The 19,112-nt window shown below is 47.3% G+C and overlaps 1 protein-coding gene across 1 annotated transcript in view; it reads left to right on the top strand.

The window, feature by feature from the left end:
- The window catches only part of LOC311233482 (RPA-related protein RADX-like), a gene marked incomplete at both ends in the record, with an annotated part of 80,624 nt that overhangs the window by 42,369 nt on the left and 19,143 nt on the right, over nt 1-19,112 (top strand). Inside the window, 2 exon segments of the mRNA XM_084320450.1 lie at nt 1,174-1,325; nt 1,961-2,058. Of these exon segments, the coding sequence (XP_084176576.1) occupies nt 1,174-1,325; nt 1,961-2,058 (250 nt within the window).

Genomic DNA, 19,112 nt, shown 5'->3' with positions numbered 1-19,112 from the left:
CGATGGCGCCCCTAAGAGGATCTGGCCGGTATTGCATGTTCTCGATTCCACAGACGAGGGTAGATTTGCAGAGCCGGTCGGGGACCTTGAGCCGGTTATTAAAATAAATAACAGCAATAACAAATGCCACGGCTATATACGTGCCTCTGGTCCGCATGGCACCGAAACACGTATAAACTCGTGGCTGCTCTAAGATAATAATAATGATAACAATAATAATCAAAGTAATAATAATAATAACAAACAACAACATTAATAATTAGTCTAAACAATTTAACATGAATCTGTAAAACAAAGTGACATTAATGGTTTTATGAGATTGAAGCTATTAATTTAACAATGTATATTTAAGCTTTGATTTGAGTGATGAAATAGATGAGCAAATTTTTTATTATGGAGGGTTTTGAATTCCAAATAGTAGGACCTCTAAATCTTATACTGAACTGACCTAATGTTGTGCGGAGGAAATTACAATGAATATTGTTTGATTGCCTTGTTGGATATGAATGAATACTGGAGTTTGATATGAAAAAATAATAGGAAATACATCTAAATAGAAAGTATAGTTAAACATAAAATACATATCTGGTATACATTAATATCAGATTGATAGTGTGTGCTTAATCTTTTAGTTTTTGTATAAAATAATTATAATCTGAGGGGAGAACACAATTTAAAAGTGCTAAATGTACGCACTACCATGAGAAGACACTGCATCTCGATATGTGGAGTGAAACTGTGGAACAGTCTAAATGTGGTGATAAAGCAATGTCCAAACATGAGACAATTCAAACTGATGTATAAGGAACTGATGTTCACAAGGTACAGGGATGAGGAAGGGACTTGATATTCACGGGTGTTTACATTTTTATTTTATTTCTTTCATGTTTTTACATATATAGTTTTTGTTTTTTTTATTTTTCATATGTTTTAAAATAGTACACTCATTTGAGTAGTGGAAAAGGGGTAGGATTAAATAAGTGTATACTTCTTCCTACTCCTTTTCGAACATGTAGATTGAGTTGTGTTTTGCTTTTGTTATCGTTTGTTTGTATTCATTGCATGTTCGAAATAAAGATTTCAAATCAAATCAAATATATATATTGTAAGCGGCAGCCCTATTAGAGATTGGCCGCTATGCATTTGTTGAATGACCTTTCCTTTCTCTTGCAGCTCAAGTTCCTCTGGTTGCCATGGCTGAACTCCAGAGGGGATTAGAATCCCTGCGGTACAGGGAGCACAGAACACTTGCAGTCCAAGGACGGATCACAGCTGTACGATACCTGAGGTTGACCCAGAGGTCCACAGAATCGGACCAGGAGCAGGTAACGTAAACATTTTTTTTCATCTGTTTTTAAATATTTTGCACAACCAACACAATCACAAGTATGGATGCACGATACCGATGTTTGATATCGGTCCGATACCAAGCTAAAATAGGGTATCCGAGAATTTACCCAATACTAAAATCCGATACAGAGAAACGTGTAACATGCTAGATATCCAAGCAAAGTGACCTTTAACACATGGAAGCATGTTAGATCTCTCTAATGGAGAAACATTTATTATTCATCTCAATTGTCCAATGACCCCAAACTGATCTTAGTCTATCATATAAAACTGATGAATCTGTACTTGGTATCGGCTGATACTGAAGGTTTAATGAATCGCTATCAGCAGTGAAAAAGTGGTATCTGTGCCTCACAAATATCAATCCAAATAATTTGGAGTGTGAATGTTACACATCACATGAAAGTACACAACCTCTGCCATCTCAAACTATGAATGTACCTGTAAAACGTAAAATACTGAAATGTACCGTGCTATGATAATGGCACAGGATTTCAAAGCCTTACTAATCTGAAAATGTAAAATGGACATATAGTTCTTAATTCTTTACTAGCCGTTTGTGATGGGAGTTGATGACTAGTATCAACCATAACAACTGGCTCTTCTGCAGGGATCAGGAGTGTCTGATGAAGCTGCTCCTCACTTGGTTGACCTGATACTGCCCTCAAGCAACACACTGTCAACCAGCAGACAAACGCATAAAAGGAGGTACGTTGTCATGACGCCAACAATAGCTCTCTATCTGGTAAAGGTCTGATTAAAAAAAATAAAAATCAAACCTTTATTTCAACTCGTAAGACTGAGGTTACCATCATTTACAGTGATGACGACAACAGTTAATCAACAATTTCATACATGACAATAAACAACAAAAATCAGCTAAGACTGTTACAAGTTGACACACAGTGGTTGGAGATCATACTTGTGAAATACTTAACTGCCGGCCGAATCTGCTGACCGACCTTTCCATCACGGTGGAGAATGTACAGTCATGTCTCGCCTCGACTACTGCAATGCACTGCTAGCTGGTCTACCGACCACTGCAACCGAGCCACTTCAATTCACACAGAACGCAGCGGCCCGCCTGATCTCCAACCTACCGAAGTCAGCCCATATTACCCCACTTCTTAGGGACCTGCACTGGCTCCCCATCGCCACACGAATCCGCTTCAAGGTCCTCGACCTGGCATATCGCACAGCGAAGGGAACGGCTCCCGCCTACTGTACCTCCGGTCAATGGTCTCTAACTACCCTCAAGACCCCTCCGCTCGACATCTTCTGGCCGCCTCAGACCCACTCCTATCTGAGTTCCGGGAGGCTCATCAAAGAGAAGCTGCCTATTCTCCTTGCTCCACAATGGTGGAACGAACTTCCCACCCCAGTTAGGACAGCCGAAACCCGACCAAGCTTTCGCCGTCGACTAAAAACACACTTCTTTAATCAATATCTGAAATGAAAGATTGACATAAATAAAAAAATAAAAAAACGCTAACCTTCTTACTGTCTTCTACTATCATGCACTCTTCCACTAATTCATCTTCCTTGCCTATATTACTACCTACTATAATATGTCTCTACTACTATGCACTCAACACAGCAGCACCCAAGTTTCAGCACTGTTTGATGAACATTGTTACTCAGCTGAAAGAGTTGTGCCCTTCCTTCCTGATGACTTGTCGTACAGAACTTGTAAGTCGCTTTGGATAAAAGCGTCAGCTAAATGACTAAATGTAAATGTAAACTGTAGATGAGCGGTGCAACCTCTGAGATATACATTTTCTACCTTTCTTACTAATTAAAATGTCATGAATCTGTGACTTGAATGTTGATTTAAAATGTTTTTCAGATTGGTCAATAAATCCTACATCACTGGTGCCAAGAGACGTGTTGAAGGGTAATATATTTATTTTGTCCGTTGCATATTGTGGCTGTGCAAAACTAATGGCCTGGCTTTATATTGGTTGATTTTGTGTTGGTCTATCTTCTTCCTCTTTTGAAACTTAAATCAAAGATTTGTCAGATCATCCCCAAAAAGTTATTAGATAAAGGTATTTAAATATATTGAAAAAATAATTATGATAATAATAATAATACGGTAATGAAAAAATAAAGCATTTTTTTTTTATCTACGTTTTCTCCCATTTTTTATTTTTCTCCCATCCCAATTTCGTATCGTCCAATTCTACCCTCCCTGTCTCGAACGCTGTTTGGCCATGCCTCCCACAAGCCGGCTGTAATGTGGACGAAGCCATACATTGCACGAGTCCCCTCCGGTACTCGAGGTAGCAGCCGTCGCATCTTTTCACCTGCACAGCGCAATCTTTCAGCGTCGGGGGTCTGCGCTTTGGAGGAACGCCGCCCTCGTCGCTTCCTGATTCCTGACCAACCGACCTGTAGGAGTCGCTGTCCACAACGTCCGATCCCCACCCATCAGCTTCCCACCCCCTAATACTGCCAAATGTATTAGTATGAACAACCAGCAAAGCTGAATGCAATGCGGAGAGCTGGGCTCGAACCCAGCGTCTCCTGCATTGGTGGTGAGCGCCTTGCCCACTGCACCACCTAGCCGCCCTTCTTTTTTTAAGTTGACCTATGCGTTCAAGCCTTCCAGTTGTATTATTGCAGTTTGCATTTTCTTAATTTTCCATTGAGATGGTACATGATGGAAACGGGTAATTTGGGGAAACTATATAACGGTGGTAGCATCCAACATCCTATTTAGTTTAGTTTCCATCTGTACTGTTTGATGCTAACATGAAATCACCATTGCATGGCAACAGTTTGGAATTCCAGACCTTTCCCATAGGCGATTGCACCCAGCACCCCAAATACAATCAGGTTTTCAAGTACAATCATGATGTAGAGTAGACGCTAGGTGGGTCTCTTCTGTTTCTCCTTTATTGACATGGCAACACTTGAGTGTGTGTGATACCTCCTCTAGGCCCTGGTTTCATTGGCCAACTGCCAGAAGGCACACAATGATTTAGATACAGTTCTCTTTCTCATTACACACCCTTTTACAAACACGGCAAACTAAAATTAATCTTTGAACATTTTATATGCTATGTTTTTTTTTTTTTTTTTTTTTTAGGTGTGTGTGTGTGTGTATATATAAGATAAGATATTCCTTTATTGATCCCCTTGGAGAAATTCAGATGTCGTAGCAGCATGGGGGAGGGGGGAGGGGAGGTACAGGTATGGGCAGCAGGGTAATAGAAGAAACAAGAAATACATAGTGTTGTGGCTGAGTAGTCGTTAACACAGCAGGAGACGTTATTTCCAGTTTCAACAAGCAATTTATTTAAGGAAAGAAGGTTTAACAGAAGAGCTATGGATCAGCAGACGGTCACCACAGCTGAAGAAAAACACTCTAACCTCCCAACCCCCGTGCCCCCCAGATAATACCTTCCCAGCCCTGCCCCAACATGACAGATATGATGACGTGACATATTATATCAGATATGACATGACGTACATTAAGATGACACATAGATTTAACATCGAAGAGAGATAAAGCTGGAGTCTGGAGTCAAGATTAGTGAAAGAGAAAATGAGTGTGTGTGTGTGAGTGAGTGAGATGTGTGTGTGAGTGTGAAAGAGTATGTGTGTGTGTGTGAATGTGAAAGAGTGTGTGTGTGTGAAAGAGAGAATGAGTGTGTGTGTGTGAATGTGAAAGAGTGTGTGTGTGTGTGAAAGAGAGAACAAGATGTGATGTACAAGATTAAAGCAGAAAAGAACAAGATGTGATGTACTCGAAATGTCTATCTGTCCCTATCTGTCCCATACTTAAAGTTGTTTTAAGAACATCAGCCTGACTGTCGCCCTAGTGTCTTTGAGCACTGCTAGTTGACCTATATTAAACTAGTCCACCCCATATACACATTTTCCACAACATTCCCCCATTTGGGGCTATCCCTAGTCCCACCCAAATCATATAACCAAGAAAATGAGACTAAACGAGAAACCATATTTATATAATAAAAGTTTAAATGCCTAAACAAGAAACCTAGCCATATAATACATTTTAAATGTCTAACTAAACAAGAAACCTTACTTCATTCACTGGACCCCTAACGGACCAACAAAGGCTGACTACCGTTCTCACAATAAACACAAAACCGCTCAACCGAGTAATAATAAAACATCAAAAAAATACCCCAATTTATAATCCTAACCTGACAGACAAATCCCCCCAACCTCCACCGCTTACCAAATGAGCCACAGTTCCGGCCGGAAACCGCGACTCTCATCAGGGAAAGGAGAAGTTGACCGTCAGAACTAAACATAGAACATCCCTCCCCAAAAAAAAATTACTGTCTCTTCCATAACATTGAGTCCTAGTGTCCATCGCTCAGCCCCCCTTCCATGCCCACGCCATAGTCTCTTCACCGTATTGCCAAAAGTCACATTTTGCCAATACAGCAACCACCACGCCACACCTCCAGTCCCCGTAGAAACATGTCCCCATGCCGGGACGGGAGGCGTTGATCCCGACCTCACAACGTGTCCCCCCCCATCTTCACACCTCCAGTCCTGTACAAACATGTCACGACATGCCAGGACGGGAGGTGCCCATCTTGCCCACTGCGTCAGCCCCCCCCTTTGTCCCTTCAGTCCCCAGAACCGATCCCCAGAACACTTCTTCTCAATGCTTCCTCAGGCTCAGAACCGACACTCCGTACCATTCCATACCGATGCCCCTTCCCATTCCGGTTTGACCAGGACCATGAGCAAAATAAACCAAAATAATAAAAAATAAACCATCCACTCAGACCATCCCCTGTCACTCTTAAAGGAAAGAACCAATACAAAATGTCTTCAAAAAAACCTTACATGTTGTTTTCTCTTTCCTTTTTTCCTTTTTTTTTTTTTTTTTCCTTTGAAGTAAAAGGAATAAAACAAACAAAACTGAACCAAACAAAAAGAAAATGTCCCTTCCTCACCATACGCCTAGTCAAAGGAATAAAACAAACAAAACTTGAACCAAACAAAAAGAAAATGTCCCTTCCTCACCATACGCCTAGTCAAAGGAATAAAACAAACAAAACTGAACCAAACAAAAAGAAAATGTCCCTTCCTCACCATACGCCTAGTCAAAGGAATAAAACAAACAAAACTGAACCAAACAAAAAGAAAATGTCCCTTCCTCACCATACCCCTAATCCTCTATCCCCTCGTCTCCCTTTAAGGCAGCATAGAGCTGAGGGCATGGCCCGATTGGTGGCTCAATCTCTTTCTGCCCCACCATCAGCATTCGGCTTGTTACGTGTGAAGTTACCAGCCTACCCAAGAGAGGCATACCACAACAGAAAAGGAGAACCAATATCAACCCTGCCACCCCAATGGATATCCCCGTCTGCATCATTATGCTTCCCCACTGTCCCAATCCTTCAAACACCCCACTCCCCCACCATTCTTCATTCCGGCCAGAATTCCCCCTCAACTCCTCCCTCAAATCCTTCAGCTTAGCCATGGCCTCGGAGAACTTTCCCCCTGGCCCCACATTCGTTGGAATGAATGTGCAGCAGTACTGTCCAAACATGGAACAGACTCCACCCTTCTCTGCCATTAACCAGTTCAGAGCCTGTCTATTCTGCCACGCCACCGTACTGGTCGCGTGCATCTGGTCCCCCATTGCATCCAACGCCTCCTCGGTGTAGTTGAGATACCGCTGCTGATTGTAAAACAAATAGTTGATCCACCCTGTGTTCTTATTGACCGATATCCATGGCAGAATAGACTCAAACCCTGCCGCAATCTCATTCTTAGCCATGAACTCGGCTGGAATGCCCCTTGGCTGTCCTATGCTGTCCAAATACACCCTTGGGTCTTCCTTGTAGCTACGCTTTGTTCGAGAGATAGGAGACTCAGAAGGTCCTTCCGTCACTGATAATGGTAGGACCACCATTGGCATGATCGCCTGAACCCGAGCACATCTACCTGACCAATCTAAAGGAAGTGTATTCCTCAACCTCCTACCGCCGCAGAGCCAGTATTGGTCCGCCAGTGCTATATCCTGGACATGAAAAGGGCAAGCTACAGGCCGTGGGTTGGTATCCACTCCCTTCAACACGACCCCGTGTCCACACTTTCCTTCTTTCGTGCAGTTAGTCGCGATGCTCCAAATAGTAGTGCACCGCCCCTCTGCCACCTCCCCTACGTCCCGGGTCCCCTCCTTTTGCAAGCACTCAAAATCCTTGGTCAGCCATAGTTTGACACCTCTGGGTATTGGCAACCCCGTCGCTACCCCCTGCACACGTACATCCAATTTCCTACAACGTTCCCGCATAGTGACATCCTTGAAATCCGTGAGGTTTCCTGCCGCCTTAAAACGACTAGAGCCGAGAAACCCCAAACACTCTGCCTCGCACCAAGGGCGACTATTATGGGGCCCCTCCCATGCCTCTGCCGCTTTGACCCTTTTAACCTCCTTCCAGTTAAGAGTACCCTCCTCCCGTTCGGATGCACTCCTTCCCCTACTTAGATGCACCTCTCCCCGTAAGGTTTAGGCAGTCCGCTACGACGCAACAACCAGCTCCTTTCTTAGGACTGCCTTGTCCGACGTCGGCCCCTCTCCCCCAACAGAGATGCAGGTCTCCACTTCCGGCGGTAAGGTCTCCTCTCATGAACGGAAGCAGTCCCCTTATTTTACCTTCAGGTGCAGTTTAAGGCTGGGTCCCTTTCCAATCTTAGGAGAGACAATCCAGATTCCTCTGAATTGACACCTCTCATCCATCTGCTTCCCAGCATTTTCTTTTCAAAAACACTGATCACAGAAGCACAACTCGCCTACTAACCCTGTATCGGCTAGTAAGGCTACTGTGGCCTGACTGTACATTAAGCCAGGTGCATTTATGCCACTGTTGTCCAGTCACTCACGGTCCCACATCCCGCGTTTCTGTGACTATAAACAGGGTCATAACGCTCTCCCAACCGGCTGGCGACCCAGTCGATAGCGACCTCATAGTCCGTCATCAAGTCAGGACCCCAAGCGGCTGACTGTCCGTAGTACCTATCAGCCACTCAGTTTAGAAACCGACGGTCTTGTCCCCACCCCGCTTGCTCCGGGCATGGAAATATTGACCGTTTTCGCCAGCCTTGCCTGTTCACGGCAGGAGCTGTGCCCCTTCCGGTGCACCGCCCTGCTCCTAGGTGTGGACTGTCGTCCACGTACCACCCAGTGCCCACACCAACTTACGTGCGACGTTTCCTGGGCCGACTAGACGGTTCCACAGTGGTATGTTAATGCATACCTCGTTACGCACGAGGGCCTTCAGTAACTCCCCAGCACTATAGTGTGTGTTTAACGTGCGCCCAGACTCTTGCGAGCCCACTGCCGCCTGTTAGGGACTAGAGGTTCGGGGTGCCTAATCCCCTCCCTAATCCCTGTCACACTGAGCCCAACTGAACTTCGTGCCCTTCACCAGCAGCCTATCCGGACGTGCCTTGGAGCAGACATAACAATCCTCTATCTGATTCTGCGCGCTCGTGTACTGGACCCACTTAAACCACTCATTCCCTAAAGCCGCCCTATACATAGGGTCAGCCTCCGGGTCTTCCTCGTCATAGTCATAGTCGCCCCCATCTTGTTCCCCGGGAGGAAGCAAACCCCTCAACCTGGCCCAGAGTGAGCCCACTGAGTCCCTCAACGTTCCGGCTGTCATCTGGAACATATCCTGTACCCCCACCTCTTCCGACTCAGTGTCCTTGACCTCCCTTTTTCCCCTCACCCCTGTCCCCTGTGCTTGGTTCGGGACAGGCTCAACCCTCCTTTCTACCCCCACCGCAGTTGCGTCGTAGAACATGTTACACCCTTTCTCATCAAACCTTCCTCTAGCCAAGGGCATACCATTGGGCCAATACGTCAGTGCCTTGAACTTTGGCATCCACACTCGGATGGGTCTATCTATCGCACAGGAATCATCAAAACAACCCACGGGCAGGACAAACCCAACCTCGCTTCGCCCCCCAGGAGGCTGACATTCGGGCACCTGAATAGTCGCATGTATACCCTACTCCCCGTTGGTGGAACGCAGATGGAGCATACCCTCCCCTCCTTCTACGTCGAAGAATAGCGATGCCTGGAAAGTACAAATGTTGCTAGTTGGCTGGGGCGGGAGCGCACTCACTATGGCTGCGAGAACACAATCCTCTAAGCTGTAGGACCGTCCTGCATCCTGAGCGACGTATGGTACATATGCTGACGGTATGTGATACAGCCTCTGCTCCTGATGATCGTTAACCTTCCTCCATACCCCCCTTTCTTCCTGTCTCAACTCGGAAGATACTAGACCATAGCCCGAGGCGCCATACGTTGACATCCACGCGCCCTCGTCGCGCATAGGGGAACATACACCTCTCCTGCATGCCAAACCGAAACTCACAACTGGGTAATCCCCGCTCCGCAGCATGCAAGGGCCCCTCGTCGCCTTGGCCCTGGCCATAAAGTCCTGACTGTCTTCTGGCGTAACCTCCCATGTCGTCATTCCCTCAGTTGCAACTATCTTCACCCCCACTGTCCATGTCAACAACGCCCCGGTGTATACATTCTTGGCCAGGAGCCATACTGCTATCGCACAGAGCTCTTTCCCCACCACTAGGGGGTCCTGTACCATGCCAACTGGAGGATCAGGCCTCCGCCACTCCGCTGAAACTGGGACCGCCCATTTATTCAACTGTATTGCGCAAATGGAGACGTCAGCTCTCCCGTCCACGTCTACCTCCGTCAATGTAGCGTTGGCATATGCACGCACTATATGCCTCTCAGGACGGTCTATGCGCACCGTGCATTCAGCGGCCCAACATGAAACGGATCTTAAGTAGTATTTAGAGGCAGATGGTAGCGAGCAGAACTTCGTTGCCTCTTTTAGCGTCGCCGTCCACCGTCCCACCTCTAAACTCAATCTCATTGTGTTACGCTCTGCACTCCAATGGATGATGATTATACACATATTGTGATACTGCTGAGGGCGTATTGCTGACACCAACATTGACACCGCACATTTCACAACCCGATCCTCGTTAGTATAGTGATAAGTATCCCCGCCTGTAACGGGGGAATGGTCAAAATCAAAAACATGCCCTTGCGGTCCTCCGGGAAACACCCCTTTTGGTTGTAGTCTTATCTTCTCCCCCCCTTCCTCGATGGGGGGCAGAGGGGGCGCCTGATTCTGAGCCTGGTCATGAAAGCCTGCCGGTACTTGAGCCTGAGCGGGACCCCGTGGGACTCTTACCCACTCAAACCCGTCATCCTCAAGGACGGGTCGACCGTGACGGTTCTCAATGACGTCGTTGCCCCCGGCCGACCGTCCGCACACTGCTGCCAACATCTGCGGGAGCATCAGCAGGCACTGCACCTTCCAGTTGCCGTCTCGGGCCCTCCATGTCGGGTTCTGCATAATTGCGATCGATTGTATCCCCCAAGAGGTCGCCGCTGGCCTTTATGCAGTGATTGAAGTGGAACCAGGTCGCTGATCCTTTGACTTGGACTGCCGTCCCAGTTGATCGGATCACTTCGTACGGGCCCTCTCTCCGGGGTGATGACCACTTTCTCTTGTGGACCTTTACGAAGACCAAGTCCCCAGGGATCAGCCTCGGTTTGGTGGCTTCCTTCTCCGCCTCCTTCACCCCCCTTTTCTCCTTTCTCTGCTCCTGTCGAAACACAGCTTCATGTATTTTAGTCACTTGCTGAAGATATTTTTTCAGATCTTGCTCAAAAATATCTAATGCCGGGCCCCTAGCCAGGTGTCTAAATGGCGGTGCTGGCATGCTGCGGCCTGTAAGCATTTCATGCGGTGTTAGCTGTGTTTGGCGGTTTACGCTGCTTCTAATAGCCATCAGAGCAAGCGGCAAAGCATCAATCCAGTTAAGCTTAGTTTGCATACAGATTTTCAACAGTTTGTTTTTAATGACCAGATTGGCCCTTTCCACCTTTCCCTGCGACCCGGGACTATAGACACAGGAAAGGCGCTGTCTTATACCTAATTTCTGCATCAGCCCTTTAACCACCTTGTCGATGAACTCGCGGCCATTATCGCTTTGTAATATCGTGGGAATTCCAAATCTCGGAACGACCTCGCGACACAGGAACTTGATCACTGTGTCCGCGTTCTTGTGTTTAGATGGAATGGCCTCAATCCAGCGACTAAAGCAGTCCTCTACTACCAGGAGGTATCGTTTGCCCTGCACTGGCGTTATCATATCCGTGTAGTCCATAATCAGGTGTCTGAATGGTCCCTCAGGGAGGGGTGTGTAAGCCGCCACTGTCGGTACTCCTTTGCGCACATTGCCCTGTAAGCATGTTAAACACCTGGCTAGTGTAACGTCAATTTGTGCCTGGAGCTTTGGGGACCAAAATCCCATTTTCGTGATTCATCTCAGGGTCTCTGCTCTTGCACAGTGATCAACACCATGAGCCTCAGGTATCACCAAGGACAGAAGATCGATGGAGGTGACTATCAAACCGTTATGACTCCTCCACAGACCATCTGCCCCCCTTACAGCCCCCCTCTCCGTCCACGACTGTTTCTCGGCCTGCGTGGCTGAGTCCTGAAGATCACTCAAATTATCGTCAGTTACCTCAGTCGTCAGTTCGGCCGCAAACATCAGAACAGCCGTGGACGGCACCGCAGCCGCCGCCTTTGCGGCCTCGTCCGCCGCGTTGTTTCCCGTCGTCACAAAGGACAGGTCTTTTCTGTGTGCCTGGCACTTTACGATAGCAATGCTTTTGGGCAACTTTACAGCCTGAATAAGCGCCACAACCTGCTTGTGGTGAAGGATCGGTGAGCCGATTTCTTAAAGCCTCTTGCCTTCCAAATGGCCGCGAATAGGTGGCATACGCCATGCGCATAAGCAGAGTCTGTAAAGATGTTAACCGTGCGATCTTTAGCTATTATGCATGCTTCTGTTAGTGCTATTAGTTCTGCAAGCTGGGCCGAACATGGTTGCATGCATTGTCCGGCCTTTCTTGTTAGTGTTTCTCCGGTAGGTTTGCACTGTACGACGGCGTATCCTGACCTTACATTTTCCCCCTCCCGATAGCAGGACCCATCCACAAAAAGTGAGTTCTGCTATCGCGAGCGGGTCGACTCCCAAATCAGGACGGAGTTTCACGAAAGCCTGTACCTCCACCTCGCACTCATGCGGTTGACCCTCGCTCGGGAGTGGTACCAGATCCGCCGGGTTACTGCCGTGGCATGTTTTTATCGTAACGTCCGAGTACTGCAGGAGCCTCATGTAAGCCTGTTGCCGTTGGCTGGTCAGAACAAATTTGCCTCTTTCAATCAAGTTTGCCAATTTGTGATGTGTCCAAATGCAAATGTCATATCCCATTGTCACGGCCGTTGCTTTCTCATACATCAAATGTGCTGCGGCCAAGGCCTGATAGCAAGGTGGCAGACCCTGCTCTACCGGCGAAAGAGCTCTAGAGTAATATGCTATCGGTTGTTTTTTCCCACTCCCCCCCTGTGTTTGAGTCAGGACAGCTGTCGCATGCTGCGCTCTATGTGAGACGAATAGGTGGAAACACTTCTCATAATCCGGCAGCGCCAGGGCAGGGGCCTGTAACAACAGACGCTTAATGTTTATGAACGTGTCCTCCCCCTCCTCGGTCCATGTCAAGGGAGCGCGAAGCTTGTCTGTACCCGCCTCTTTTATCATCATCCTCAACGGCGCTGTCGCTATCGTATAGTCCTCCACCCACTCAGAGCTGTACCCAGTCATCCCTAAAAACGTCATCATTTGTCGGACCGTCAACGGCCTAGGTGCCTTGGATACAGCTTCGAGCTGCGTGGGTGAGATGTTTTTTATGCCCTTTTGAATGACGCGAGACAAGTACTCAACTTTTGGCTGGCAGTACTGCAGTTTTGAACGGGATGCCTTGTGGCCTCCCATGGCCAATCCTCTCAAAACTTTGATGGAGTCCTCATGGCACTGCTGACGTGTATCCGAGCAGATTAGAATGTCATCTGCATACAGTAAGACCGTGCTGAGTAGTGTGTCGCACACTCCTTGCAGGTCTTCCTTGAGCGCCTTCGAGAAATAATGTGGCGAGTGCGCGAACCCTTGTGGCAGCCGGGTGTAAGAGTATTGTTTCCCCCTGTGGGTAAAAGCAAACAGATACTGAGACTCTTTTTCCAATGGAACACTGAAGAATGCCTGCGTGAGATCAATGACCGTATAGTACTGCGAGCTACTTGGGATGTTTGTCAGGAGTGTGTGTGGATTAGCGACTTCCGCCTCTGGTCCAGACACCACGTCGCTCACCGCCCTCAAATCGTGTACCAGTCTGTACCTAGCCCTGTCCGCCTTTAGCACTGGGTGGATAGGTGTATTACATCTGGATTCGAAAGGGACGAGCACTCCTGCCTTTAACAGTCCCTCAATCTGATGTGATATAGCTTCCTCCGACTCTGGCTTCATTGTATATTGTCTGATAAAGGGTGGTCTACAACCCTTCTTTAACCTGACCTTCACTGGCTATGCCGACAATATTAGACCCACATCTGTGTCGTGTTTTGACCACAACTGTTCTGGGGTGCGCGCCAACATGTCCTGTTCCAGCAAAGCGTCCGCCTCCGGAATAACGCAAGGGTCTCCTGGTAATCTGATTACTTGCGGTTTTGCCAAAACCGAAAAGGAAATCATTATTTTTATGAAACTCCCATCTGCGCTGTTCCAAATTAGCGGAGATTCCGTGGAGACCCACCTTTGAGTCTCGGATTCCTGTATCATTGAACCTAGATGTTCGGATTCGTAACCAGGATTTATTCTCAGAGTGATGTGTGGGGCGGCGTCTCTTAGTCTATGTTGTTCCCGTAGATACTTACTTGTGTTAACCCTCAACGCCGCGCCCTGTCTCCCTACAATTACCGTAGATGAGTTAATCTGCACCTGCTCGGGCTGTCCCTGCAACCATGCCTTGTTCCTAATTAGGTCACTATCCGTCAGAAATGGCTCCCAGGGGTCACAGACCCTTTGCAGCTCTGCATCTATGTTGCCCAGCCAGAACACAGTGGCCTCTTTCTCCCCTGTCCCTTGTAACATCATTTGGTACACGTCTTGTTCAATTTGAATCCCCTCAGGCGTACATAGGATTTTACAGCCTAGTTTACACATTGCATCTCGTCCCAAGAGATTGCGCGGGGTGCTGTCCGAAATTAATACAGGTATTGTTATGGTCTTGTTGTTAAACGTCATAGAGATTGGATCTGACGTGGGTATTAGTTGTGTTTTTCCCGAGAATCCGACCGTCCAAACATACTGTCCAGACTGGGGTAAGTGAGCGGTGTATTTTTGCTTTATGCATGAAAAACCTGCTCCAGTGTCTGCCATCATCTCTGTTAATTTGCCCTCCACTAGGACCTGCAGAATAGGTTCTTGGTCAGCTCCCTTGGAAACCACAATCATTTGATTTCCCCCCGTCGCATTCTCTGGGCACCCCTAGTAATTACCCCCCTGGTTTCGGGGCCCTCTTGTCTCCCCCTGGTTGTAGGGCCCTTGTGACTCCCCCTGGCGCACGGGTCTTCCATACTCCGAGCCGGGACGGTACGGTTGCCCACATCTCATTTCCCTGTGTCCCTGCATGCCGCAGTTCCAACAGTGGAAACGGGAAAACTGTTGTTCGTTCCCCGGTCCCTGTGTAATCCGTGGGCCTGATTGCCCATTCCCTGCCTGCCGCCTGGGCGCCTGGTTCTGTGAACTATAGCCATAGCTTCTCACTACCTGAGGTGCAGGCGGGGGTCCCTGGTCCTGCATGGGTGGAGAGGTAGCAGATGACACCATTACTGCCTGCAGCCTCCTTTGGGGCTGCAGTTGTTGCTGAGTTAACTTCCTTGCGTCATTTCTATCCTGATCCCTGACTTTCTGCTCCTGAGCCCTTTGCTTCTCCACACTATGTGTCACATGTGCACAGAACAAAGGATAAGTCATGTCCATTAACCCCACCACGTCTTCCAGTCTATTCTTAACCACCTCTGGAAGCCCTCTCATCACACTTTCTCTAAACATCGCTCTCTGCAACGGGTCAATTTCTGGGTTGTGTCCTAGCTCACCTCTCCACTCCTTCAGTACTTTGTTCACATAGGCGCCAGGCCCTTCCGTCTCCATTATGGGGTTGCCTGCCAGTTTTGCCGGATTGATACGTGATAGATATTGATTCCTGAGTTTGTACCACAACGCCGCTCTATGCGCGTTGAATATGTCTCCATCATGGGCCTGCGTGTCGCATGCCACTCGCATCGATGTATCACCCATGATGTCCCGGCAGGCACCAACTCCTAGCAAACGCGTCAACAGGGCTTTGACGTCACCCACTGCTAGCAGAAAAGGTGACGTATTTTCCTCAAACTGCATGATCCACCTGGAGGCTCCTTCTGTAAGGTCCGGTAGTCTTGCCATTAAGCCATCGATGTCTAGAGCTGACCATGGCATGTGAAAGATATCGTTCCCCTTTATTAGCAGGGGAAACTGGCCTGTGCTTGTCACACTTCCCAGGAATGCAGGGGCGAAAGTCAGGGTTCCTGTAATGTTTCCTTTCTCCTGTCCTGGTTTCGTGTCATTCTCATCTTCCTCCTCAGTCAACAGTTTACTGTGGCCACACGCTCCGTGTTTCTCTGATGTCTGCTGGGCCACATTTAGACGGGCCTCTTCCTCTTTCTTCCTCCCGACTCCCTCCCTCTGCCTGCCCAGGTTCTCTACCTCCTCTTCCTCTGCATCATACAACTTCCGACGTGCTGTCTCGTTATATGCCGCCAGGACTTTCGGATAGAGATCCTGCGGGGTCAGTTTGGGGGGGGTATCTCGCCTAAGGGAGGTCTCTGATCTAGCGGGGGTCTCTGACCTAGCGGAGGTCTCTAATTCCGCCTCCTCATATTCTCCTCTTATTGTCACAGTGCCCACCGGCAATTGCGTGACATAAGGTGGGGATGTTGGTTTCCCTATATCCGTCTCTCTCTGATTTAGCGCTAAAGCCTCCTGCCTGTATGCTCTCCCCTTCTGGGTGTAGAGCTTCATTACCCCCAACTCTTCTGTCCTCTTTCTCAACCTCTTTTTGCTGTTGTCGCCTGCCTTGTGGTTACGAATCATTACATTCATCTCTTCGCATAGGCAGAGATCAAAAGTACCTCCGGAAGGCCATTTTGTGTCCCCGGCCTTTGTGCGCCTCTGCCAACGGACACCTACCTTGAGAATTAGGTTTTTTAGAAGCGGGTTCCGGTCTATCAGTATGTCTTCTGCTGTATGCATCTTGATTGAATTTAGGACAGGTGAGGCACTAGTGAAAACAAACCGTTATGCCAAGTGTGTAGTTGTTCGTGTTTACTAACTTTGTATATGTTTTGTGTGTTTATTGCGTTGTTTAGTGTGTGTGTTTATTGTGTGTGTGTGTGTGTAATGAGTGTGTGTGTGAGTGAAAGAGTATGTGTCTGTGTGTGAATGTGAAAGAGTATGTGTGTGTGTGTGTGTGAAAGAGAGAATGAGTGTGTGTGTGTGTGAGTGAAAAAGAGAATGAGTGTGTGTGTGAGAGAGATGTGTGTGTGTGTGTGAGTGTGAAAGAGTATGTGTGTGTGTGTGAATGTGAAAGAGTGTGTGTGTGTGTGAAAGAGAGAATGAATGTGTGTGTGTGTGGGAGAGAGAATGTGTGTGTGAGTGAAAGAGAGAAAAAGTATGTGTGTGTAAGTGTGTGTCACGGCCAAGTGAATATTCTGATTATTATTCAGACTTTAGTGAGATGAATAAACTTTCCATTCTATATGAAAGATTAAATTTTTTGAAAATACATTTCCGTCACACAATACAGAGGTAATACGCTCAACTTAATATACACGACTGATTTAGAGTCTTAAGTTTAACTGCTGGTTATTGTGTGTATGTGTGTGTGTTCCACCACCAGGGGTGAGCAAACCCCAGAGAGAGAGAGAGAGAGAGAGAGAGAGAGAGAGAGAGAGAGAGAGAGAGAGAGAGAGAGAGAGAGAGAGAGAGAGAGAGAGAGAGAGAGAGAGAGAGAGAGAGAGAGAGAGAGAGAGAGAGAGAGAGAGAGAGCTCTTGGCATAACGCCCAGACTTAAAGCAGGGGCTTGCTTTTTTCCAGCCCTGTTCTTTTTAAGAACAGATTACCTTTGTCGTCTTCAAGTTCGATTTTGTCGTTTCGGTCAATCCAGGTTTTTTCTTTTAGACAAACAGAGGGGAAGAGGGATAGCCAATTTGTTTATTTCCATGTATTTAACGTTTTACAGACAGTCAGGGTACACTTTGAAATCTAGATTGTTACAACCGGCCGGTCGAGTATATAAAGGAAAGGAGAAAACAGTCTAGTCCTTTCTGGGTCCTTCAAAGTATTTATACAAGGTAAATATAGCTACTCTCAAACAAACAAACGCTGCCCTCCTTTTTCAAGGCCTAATAACAAAACAAACTGTTTCTTAGAGTCTCGTCGGCCAAACAGGTCATAATGATGTCTGCAGGTCACATGACAATAGATGATCTACTAACATGCAAGTACTGAACAGGTCAAAAATAGACTGAATGCCAAATGACGGTAGGTCTGAAAAACGTAGGTAGATTCTCCCGACTCACAGTCCCGCGTTCCCGCCTCTTGCGAGGAAAACAACCCTTATATTACAGACCAACAAAAATGGAATTAACCCCTTAGAACACTGCCTTCCTTCACCGGCCCGTTTGTTTTTCATTCCCTGTAGATAAAACCCATCTTGGTTTTTCTAGTCAAGGGTGTGCGTGTGTGTGTGTGTGTAGGTTTGTGTGTGTGTGTTTTGAGGGTCCTATGTGTAAGTGTGTGTGTGGCAAGCTTGTCCAAGGGTGTGTGTGTTTTGAGGGTCCTATGTGTAAGTGTGTGTGTGTGTCTTGTCCTATGTGTAAGTGTGTGTGTGGCGAGCTTGTCCTATGTGTAAGTGTGTGTGTGGCAAGCTTGTCCAAGGGTGTGTGTGTGTGTGTGTGTTTTGAGGGTCCTATGTGTAAGTGTGTGTGTGGCAAGGGTGTGTGTGTGTGTGTGTGTGTGTAGGTTTGTGTGTGTGTGTTTTGAGGGTCCTATGTGTAAGTGTGTGTGTGTCTTGTCCTATGTGTAAGTGTGTGTGTGGCGAGCTTGTCCTATGTGTAAGTGTGTGTGTGGCAAGCTTGTCCAAGGGTGTGTGTGTGTGTGTGTTTTGAGGGTCCTATGTGTAAGTGTGTGTGTGGCAAGGGTGTGTGTGTGTGTGTGTAGGTTTGTGTGTGTGTGTTTTGAGGGTCCTATGTGTAAGTGTGTGTGTGTGTCTTGTCCTATGTGTAAGTGTGTGTGTGGCGAGCTTGTCCTATGTGTAAGTGTGTGTGTGGCAAGCTTGTCCAAGGGTGTGTGTGTGTGTGTGTGTTTTGAGGGTCCTATGTGTAAGTGTGTGTGTGGCGAGCTTGTCCTATGTGTAAGTGTGTGTGTGGCGTGTACTGGTATATGCTTGTGTGAGAGGGCTTGTCCTATGCAATATAGATATAAGAAGGGAAGTGGGGAGTGGGCCACAATGCCACAATGCAAGTGAAGGTTTTACAGACAATCCGTGCTGATTGATCTGCCATAAGCAATATAGATATAAGAAGGGAAGTGGGGAGTGGGCCACAATGCCACAATGCAAGTGAAGGTTTTACAGACAATCCGTGCTGATTGATCTGCCATAAGCAACAATATAGATATAAGAAGGGAAGTGGGGAATGGGCCACAATGCCACAATGCAAGTGAAGGTTTTACAGACAATCCGTGCTGATTGATCTGCCATAAGCAACAAT

The sequence above is a fragment of the Notolepis coatsorum genome (genome assembly GCF_963971535.1).
Source record: "Notolepis coatsorum genome assembly, chromosome: 8".
Taxonomy (NCBI): Eukaryota; Metazoa; Chordata; class Actinopteri; order Aulopiformes; family Paralepididae; genus Notolepis; species Notolepis coatsorum.
The sequence above is the reverse complement of the archived record's forward strand: the minus strand, read 5'-3'. Positions and strand labels throughout refer to the sequence as shown.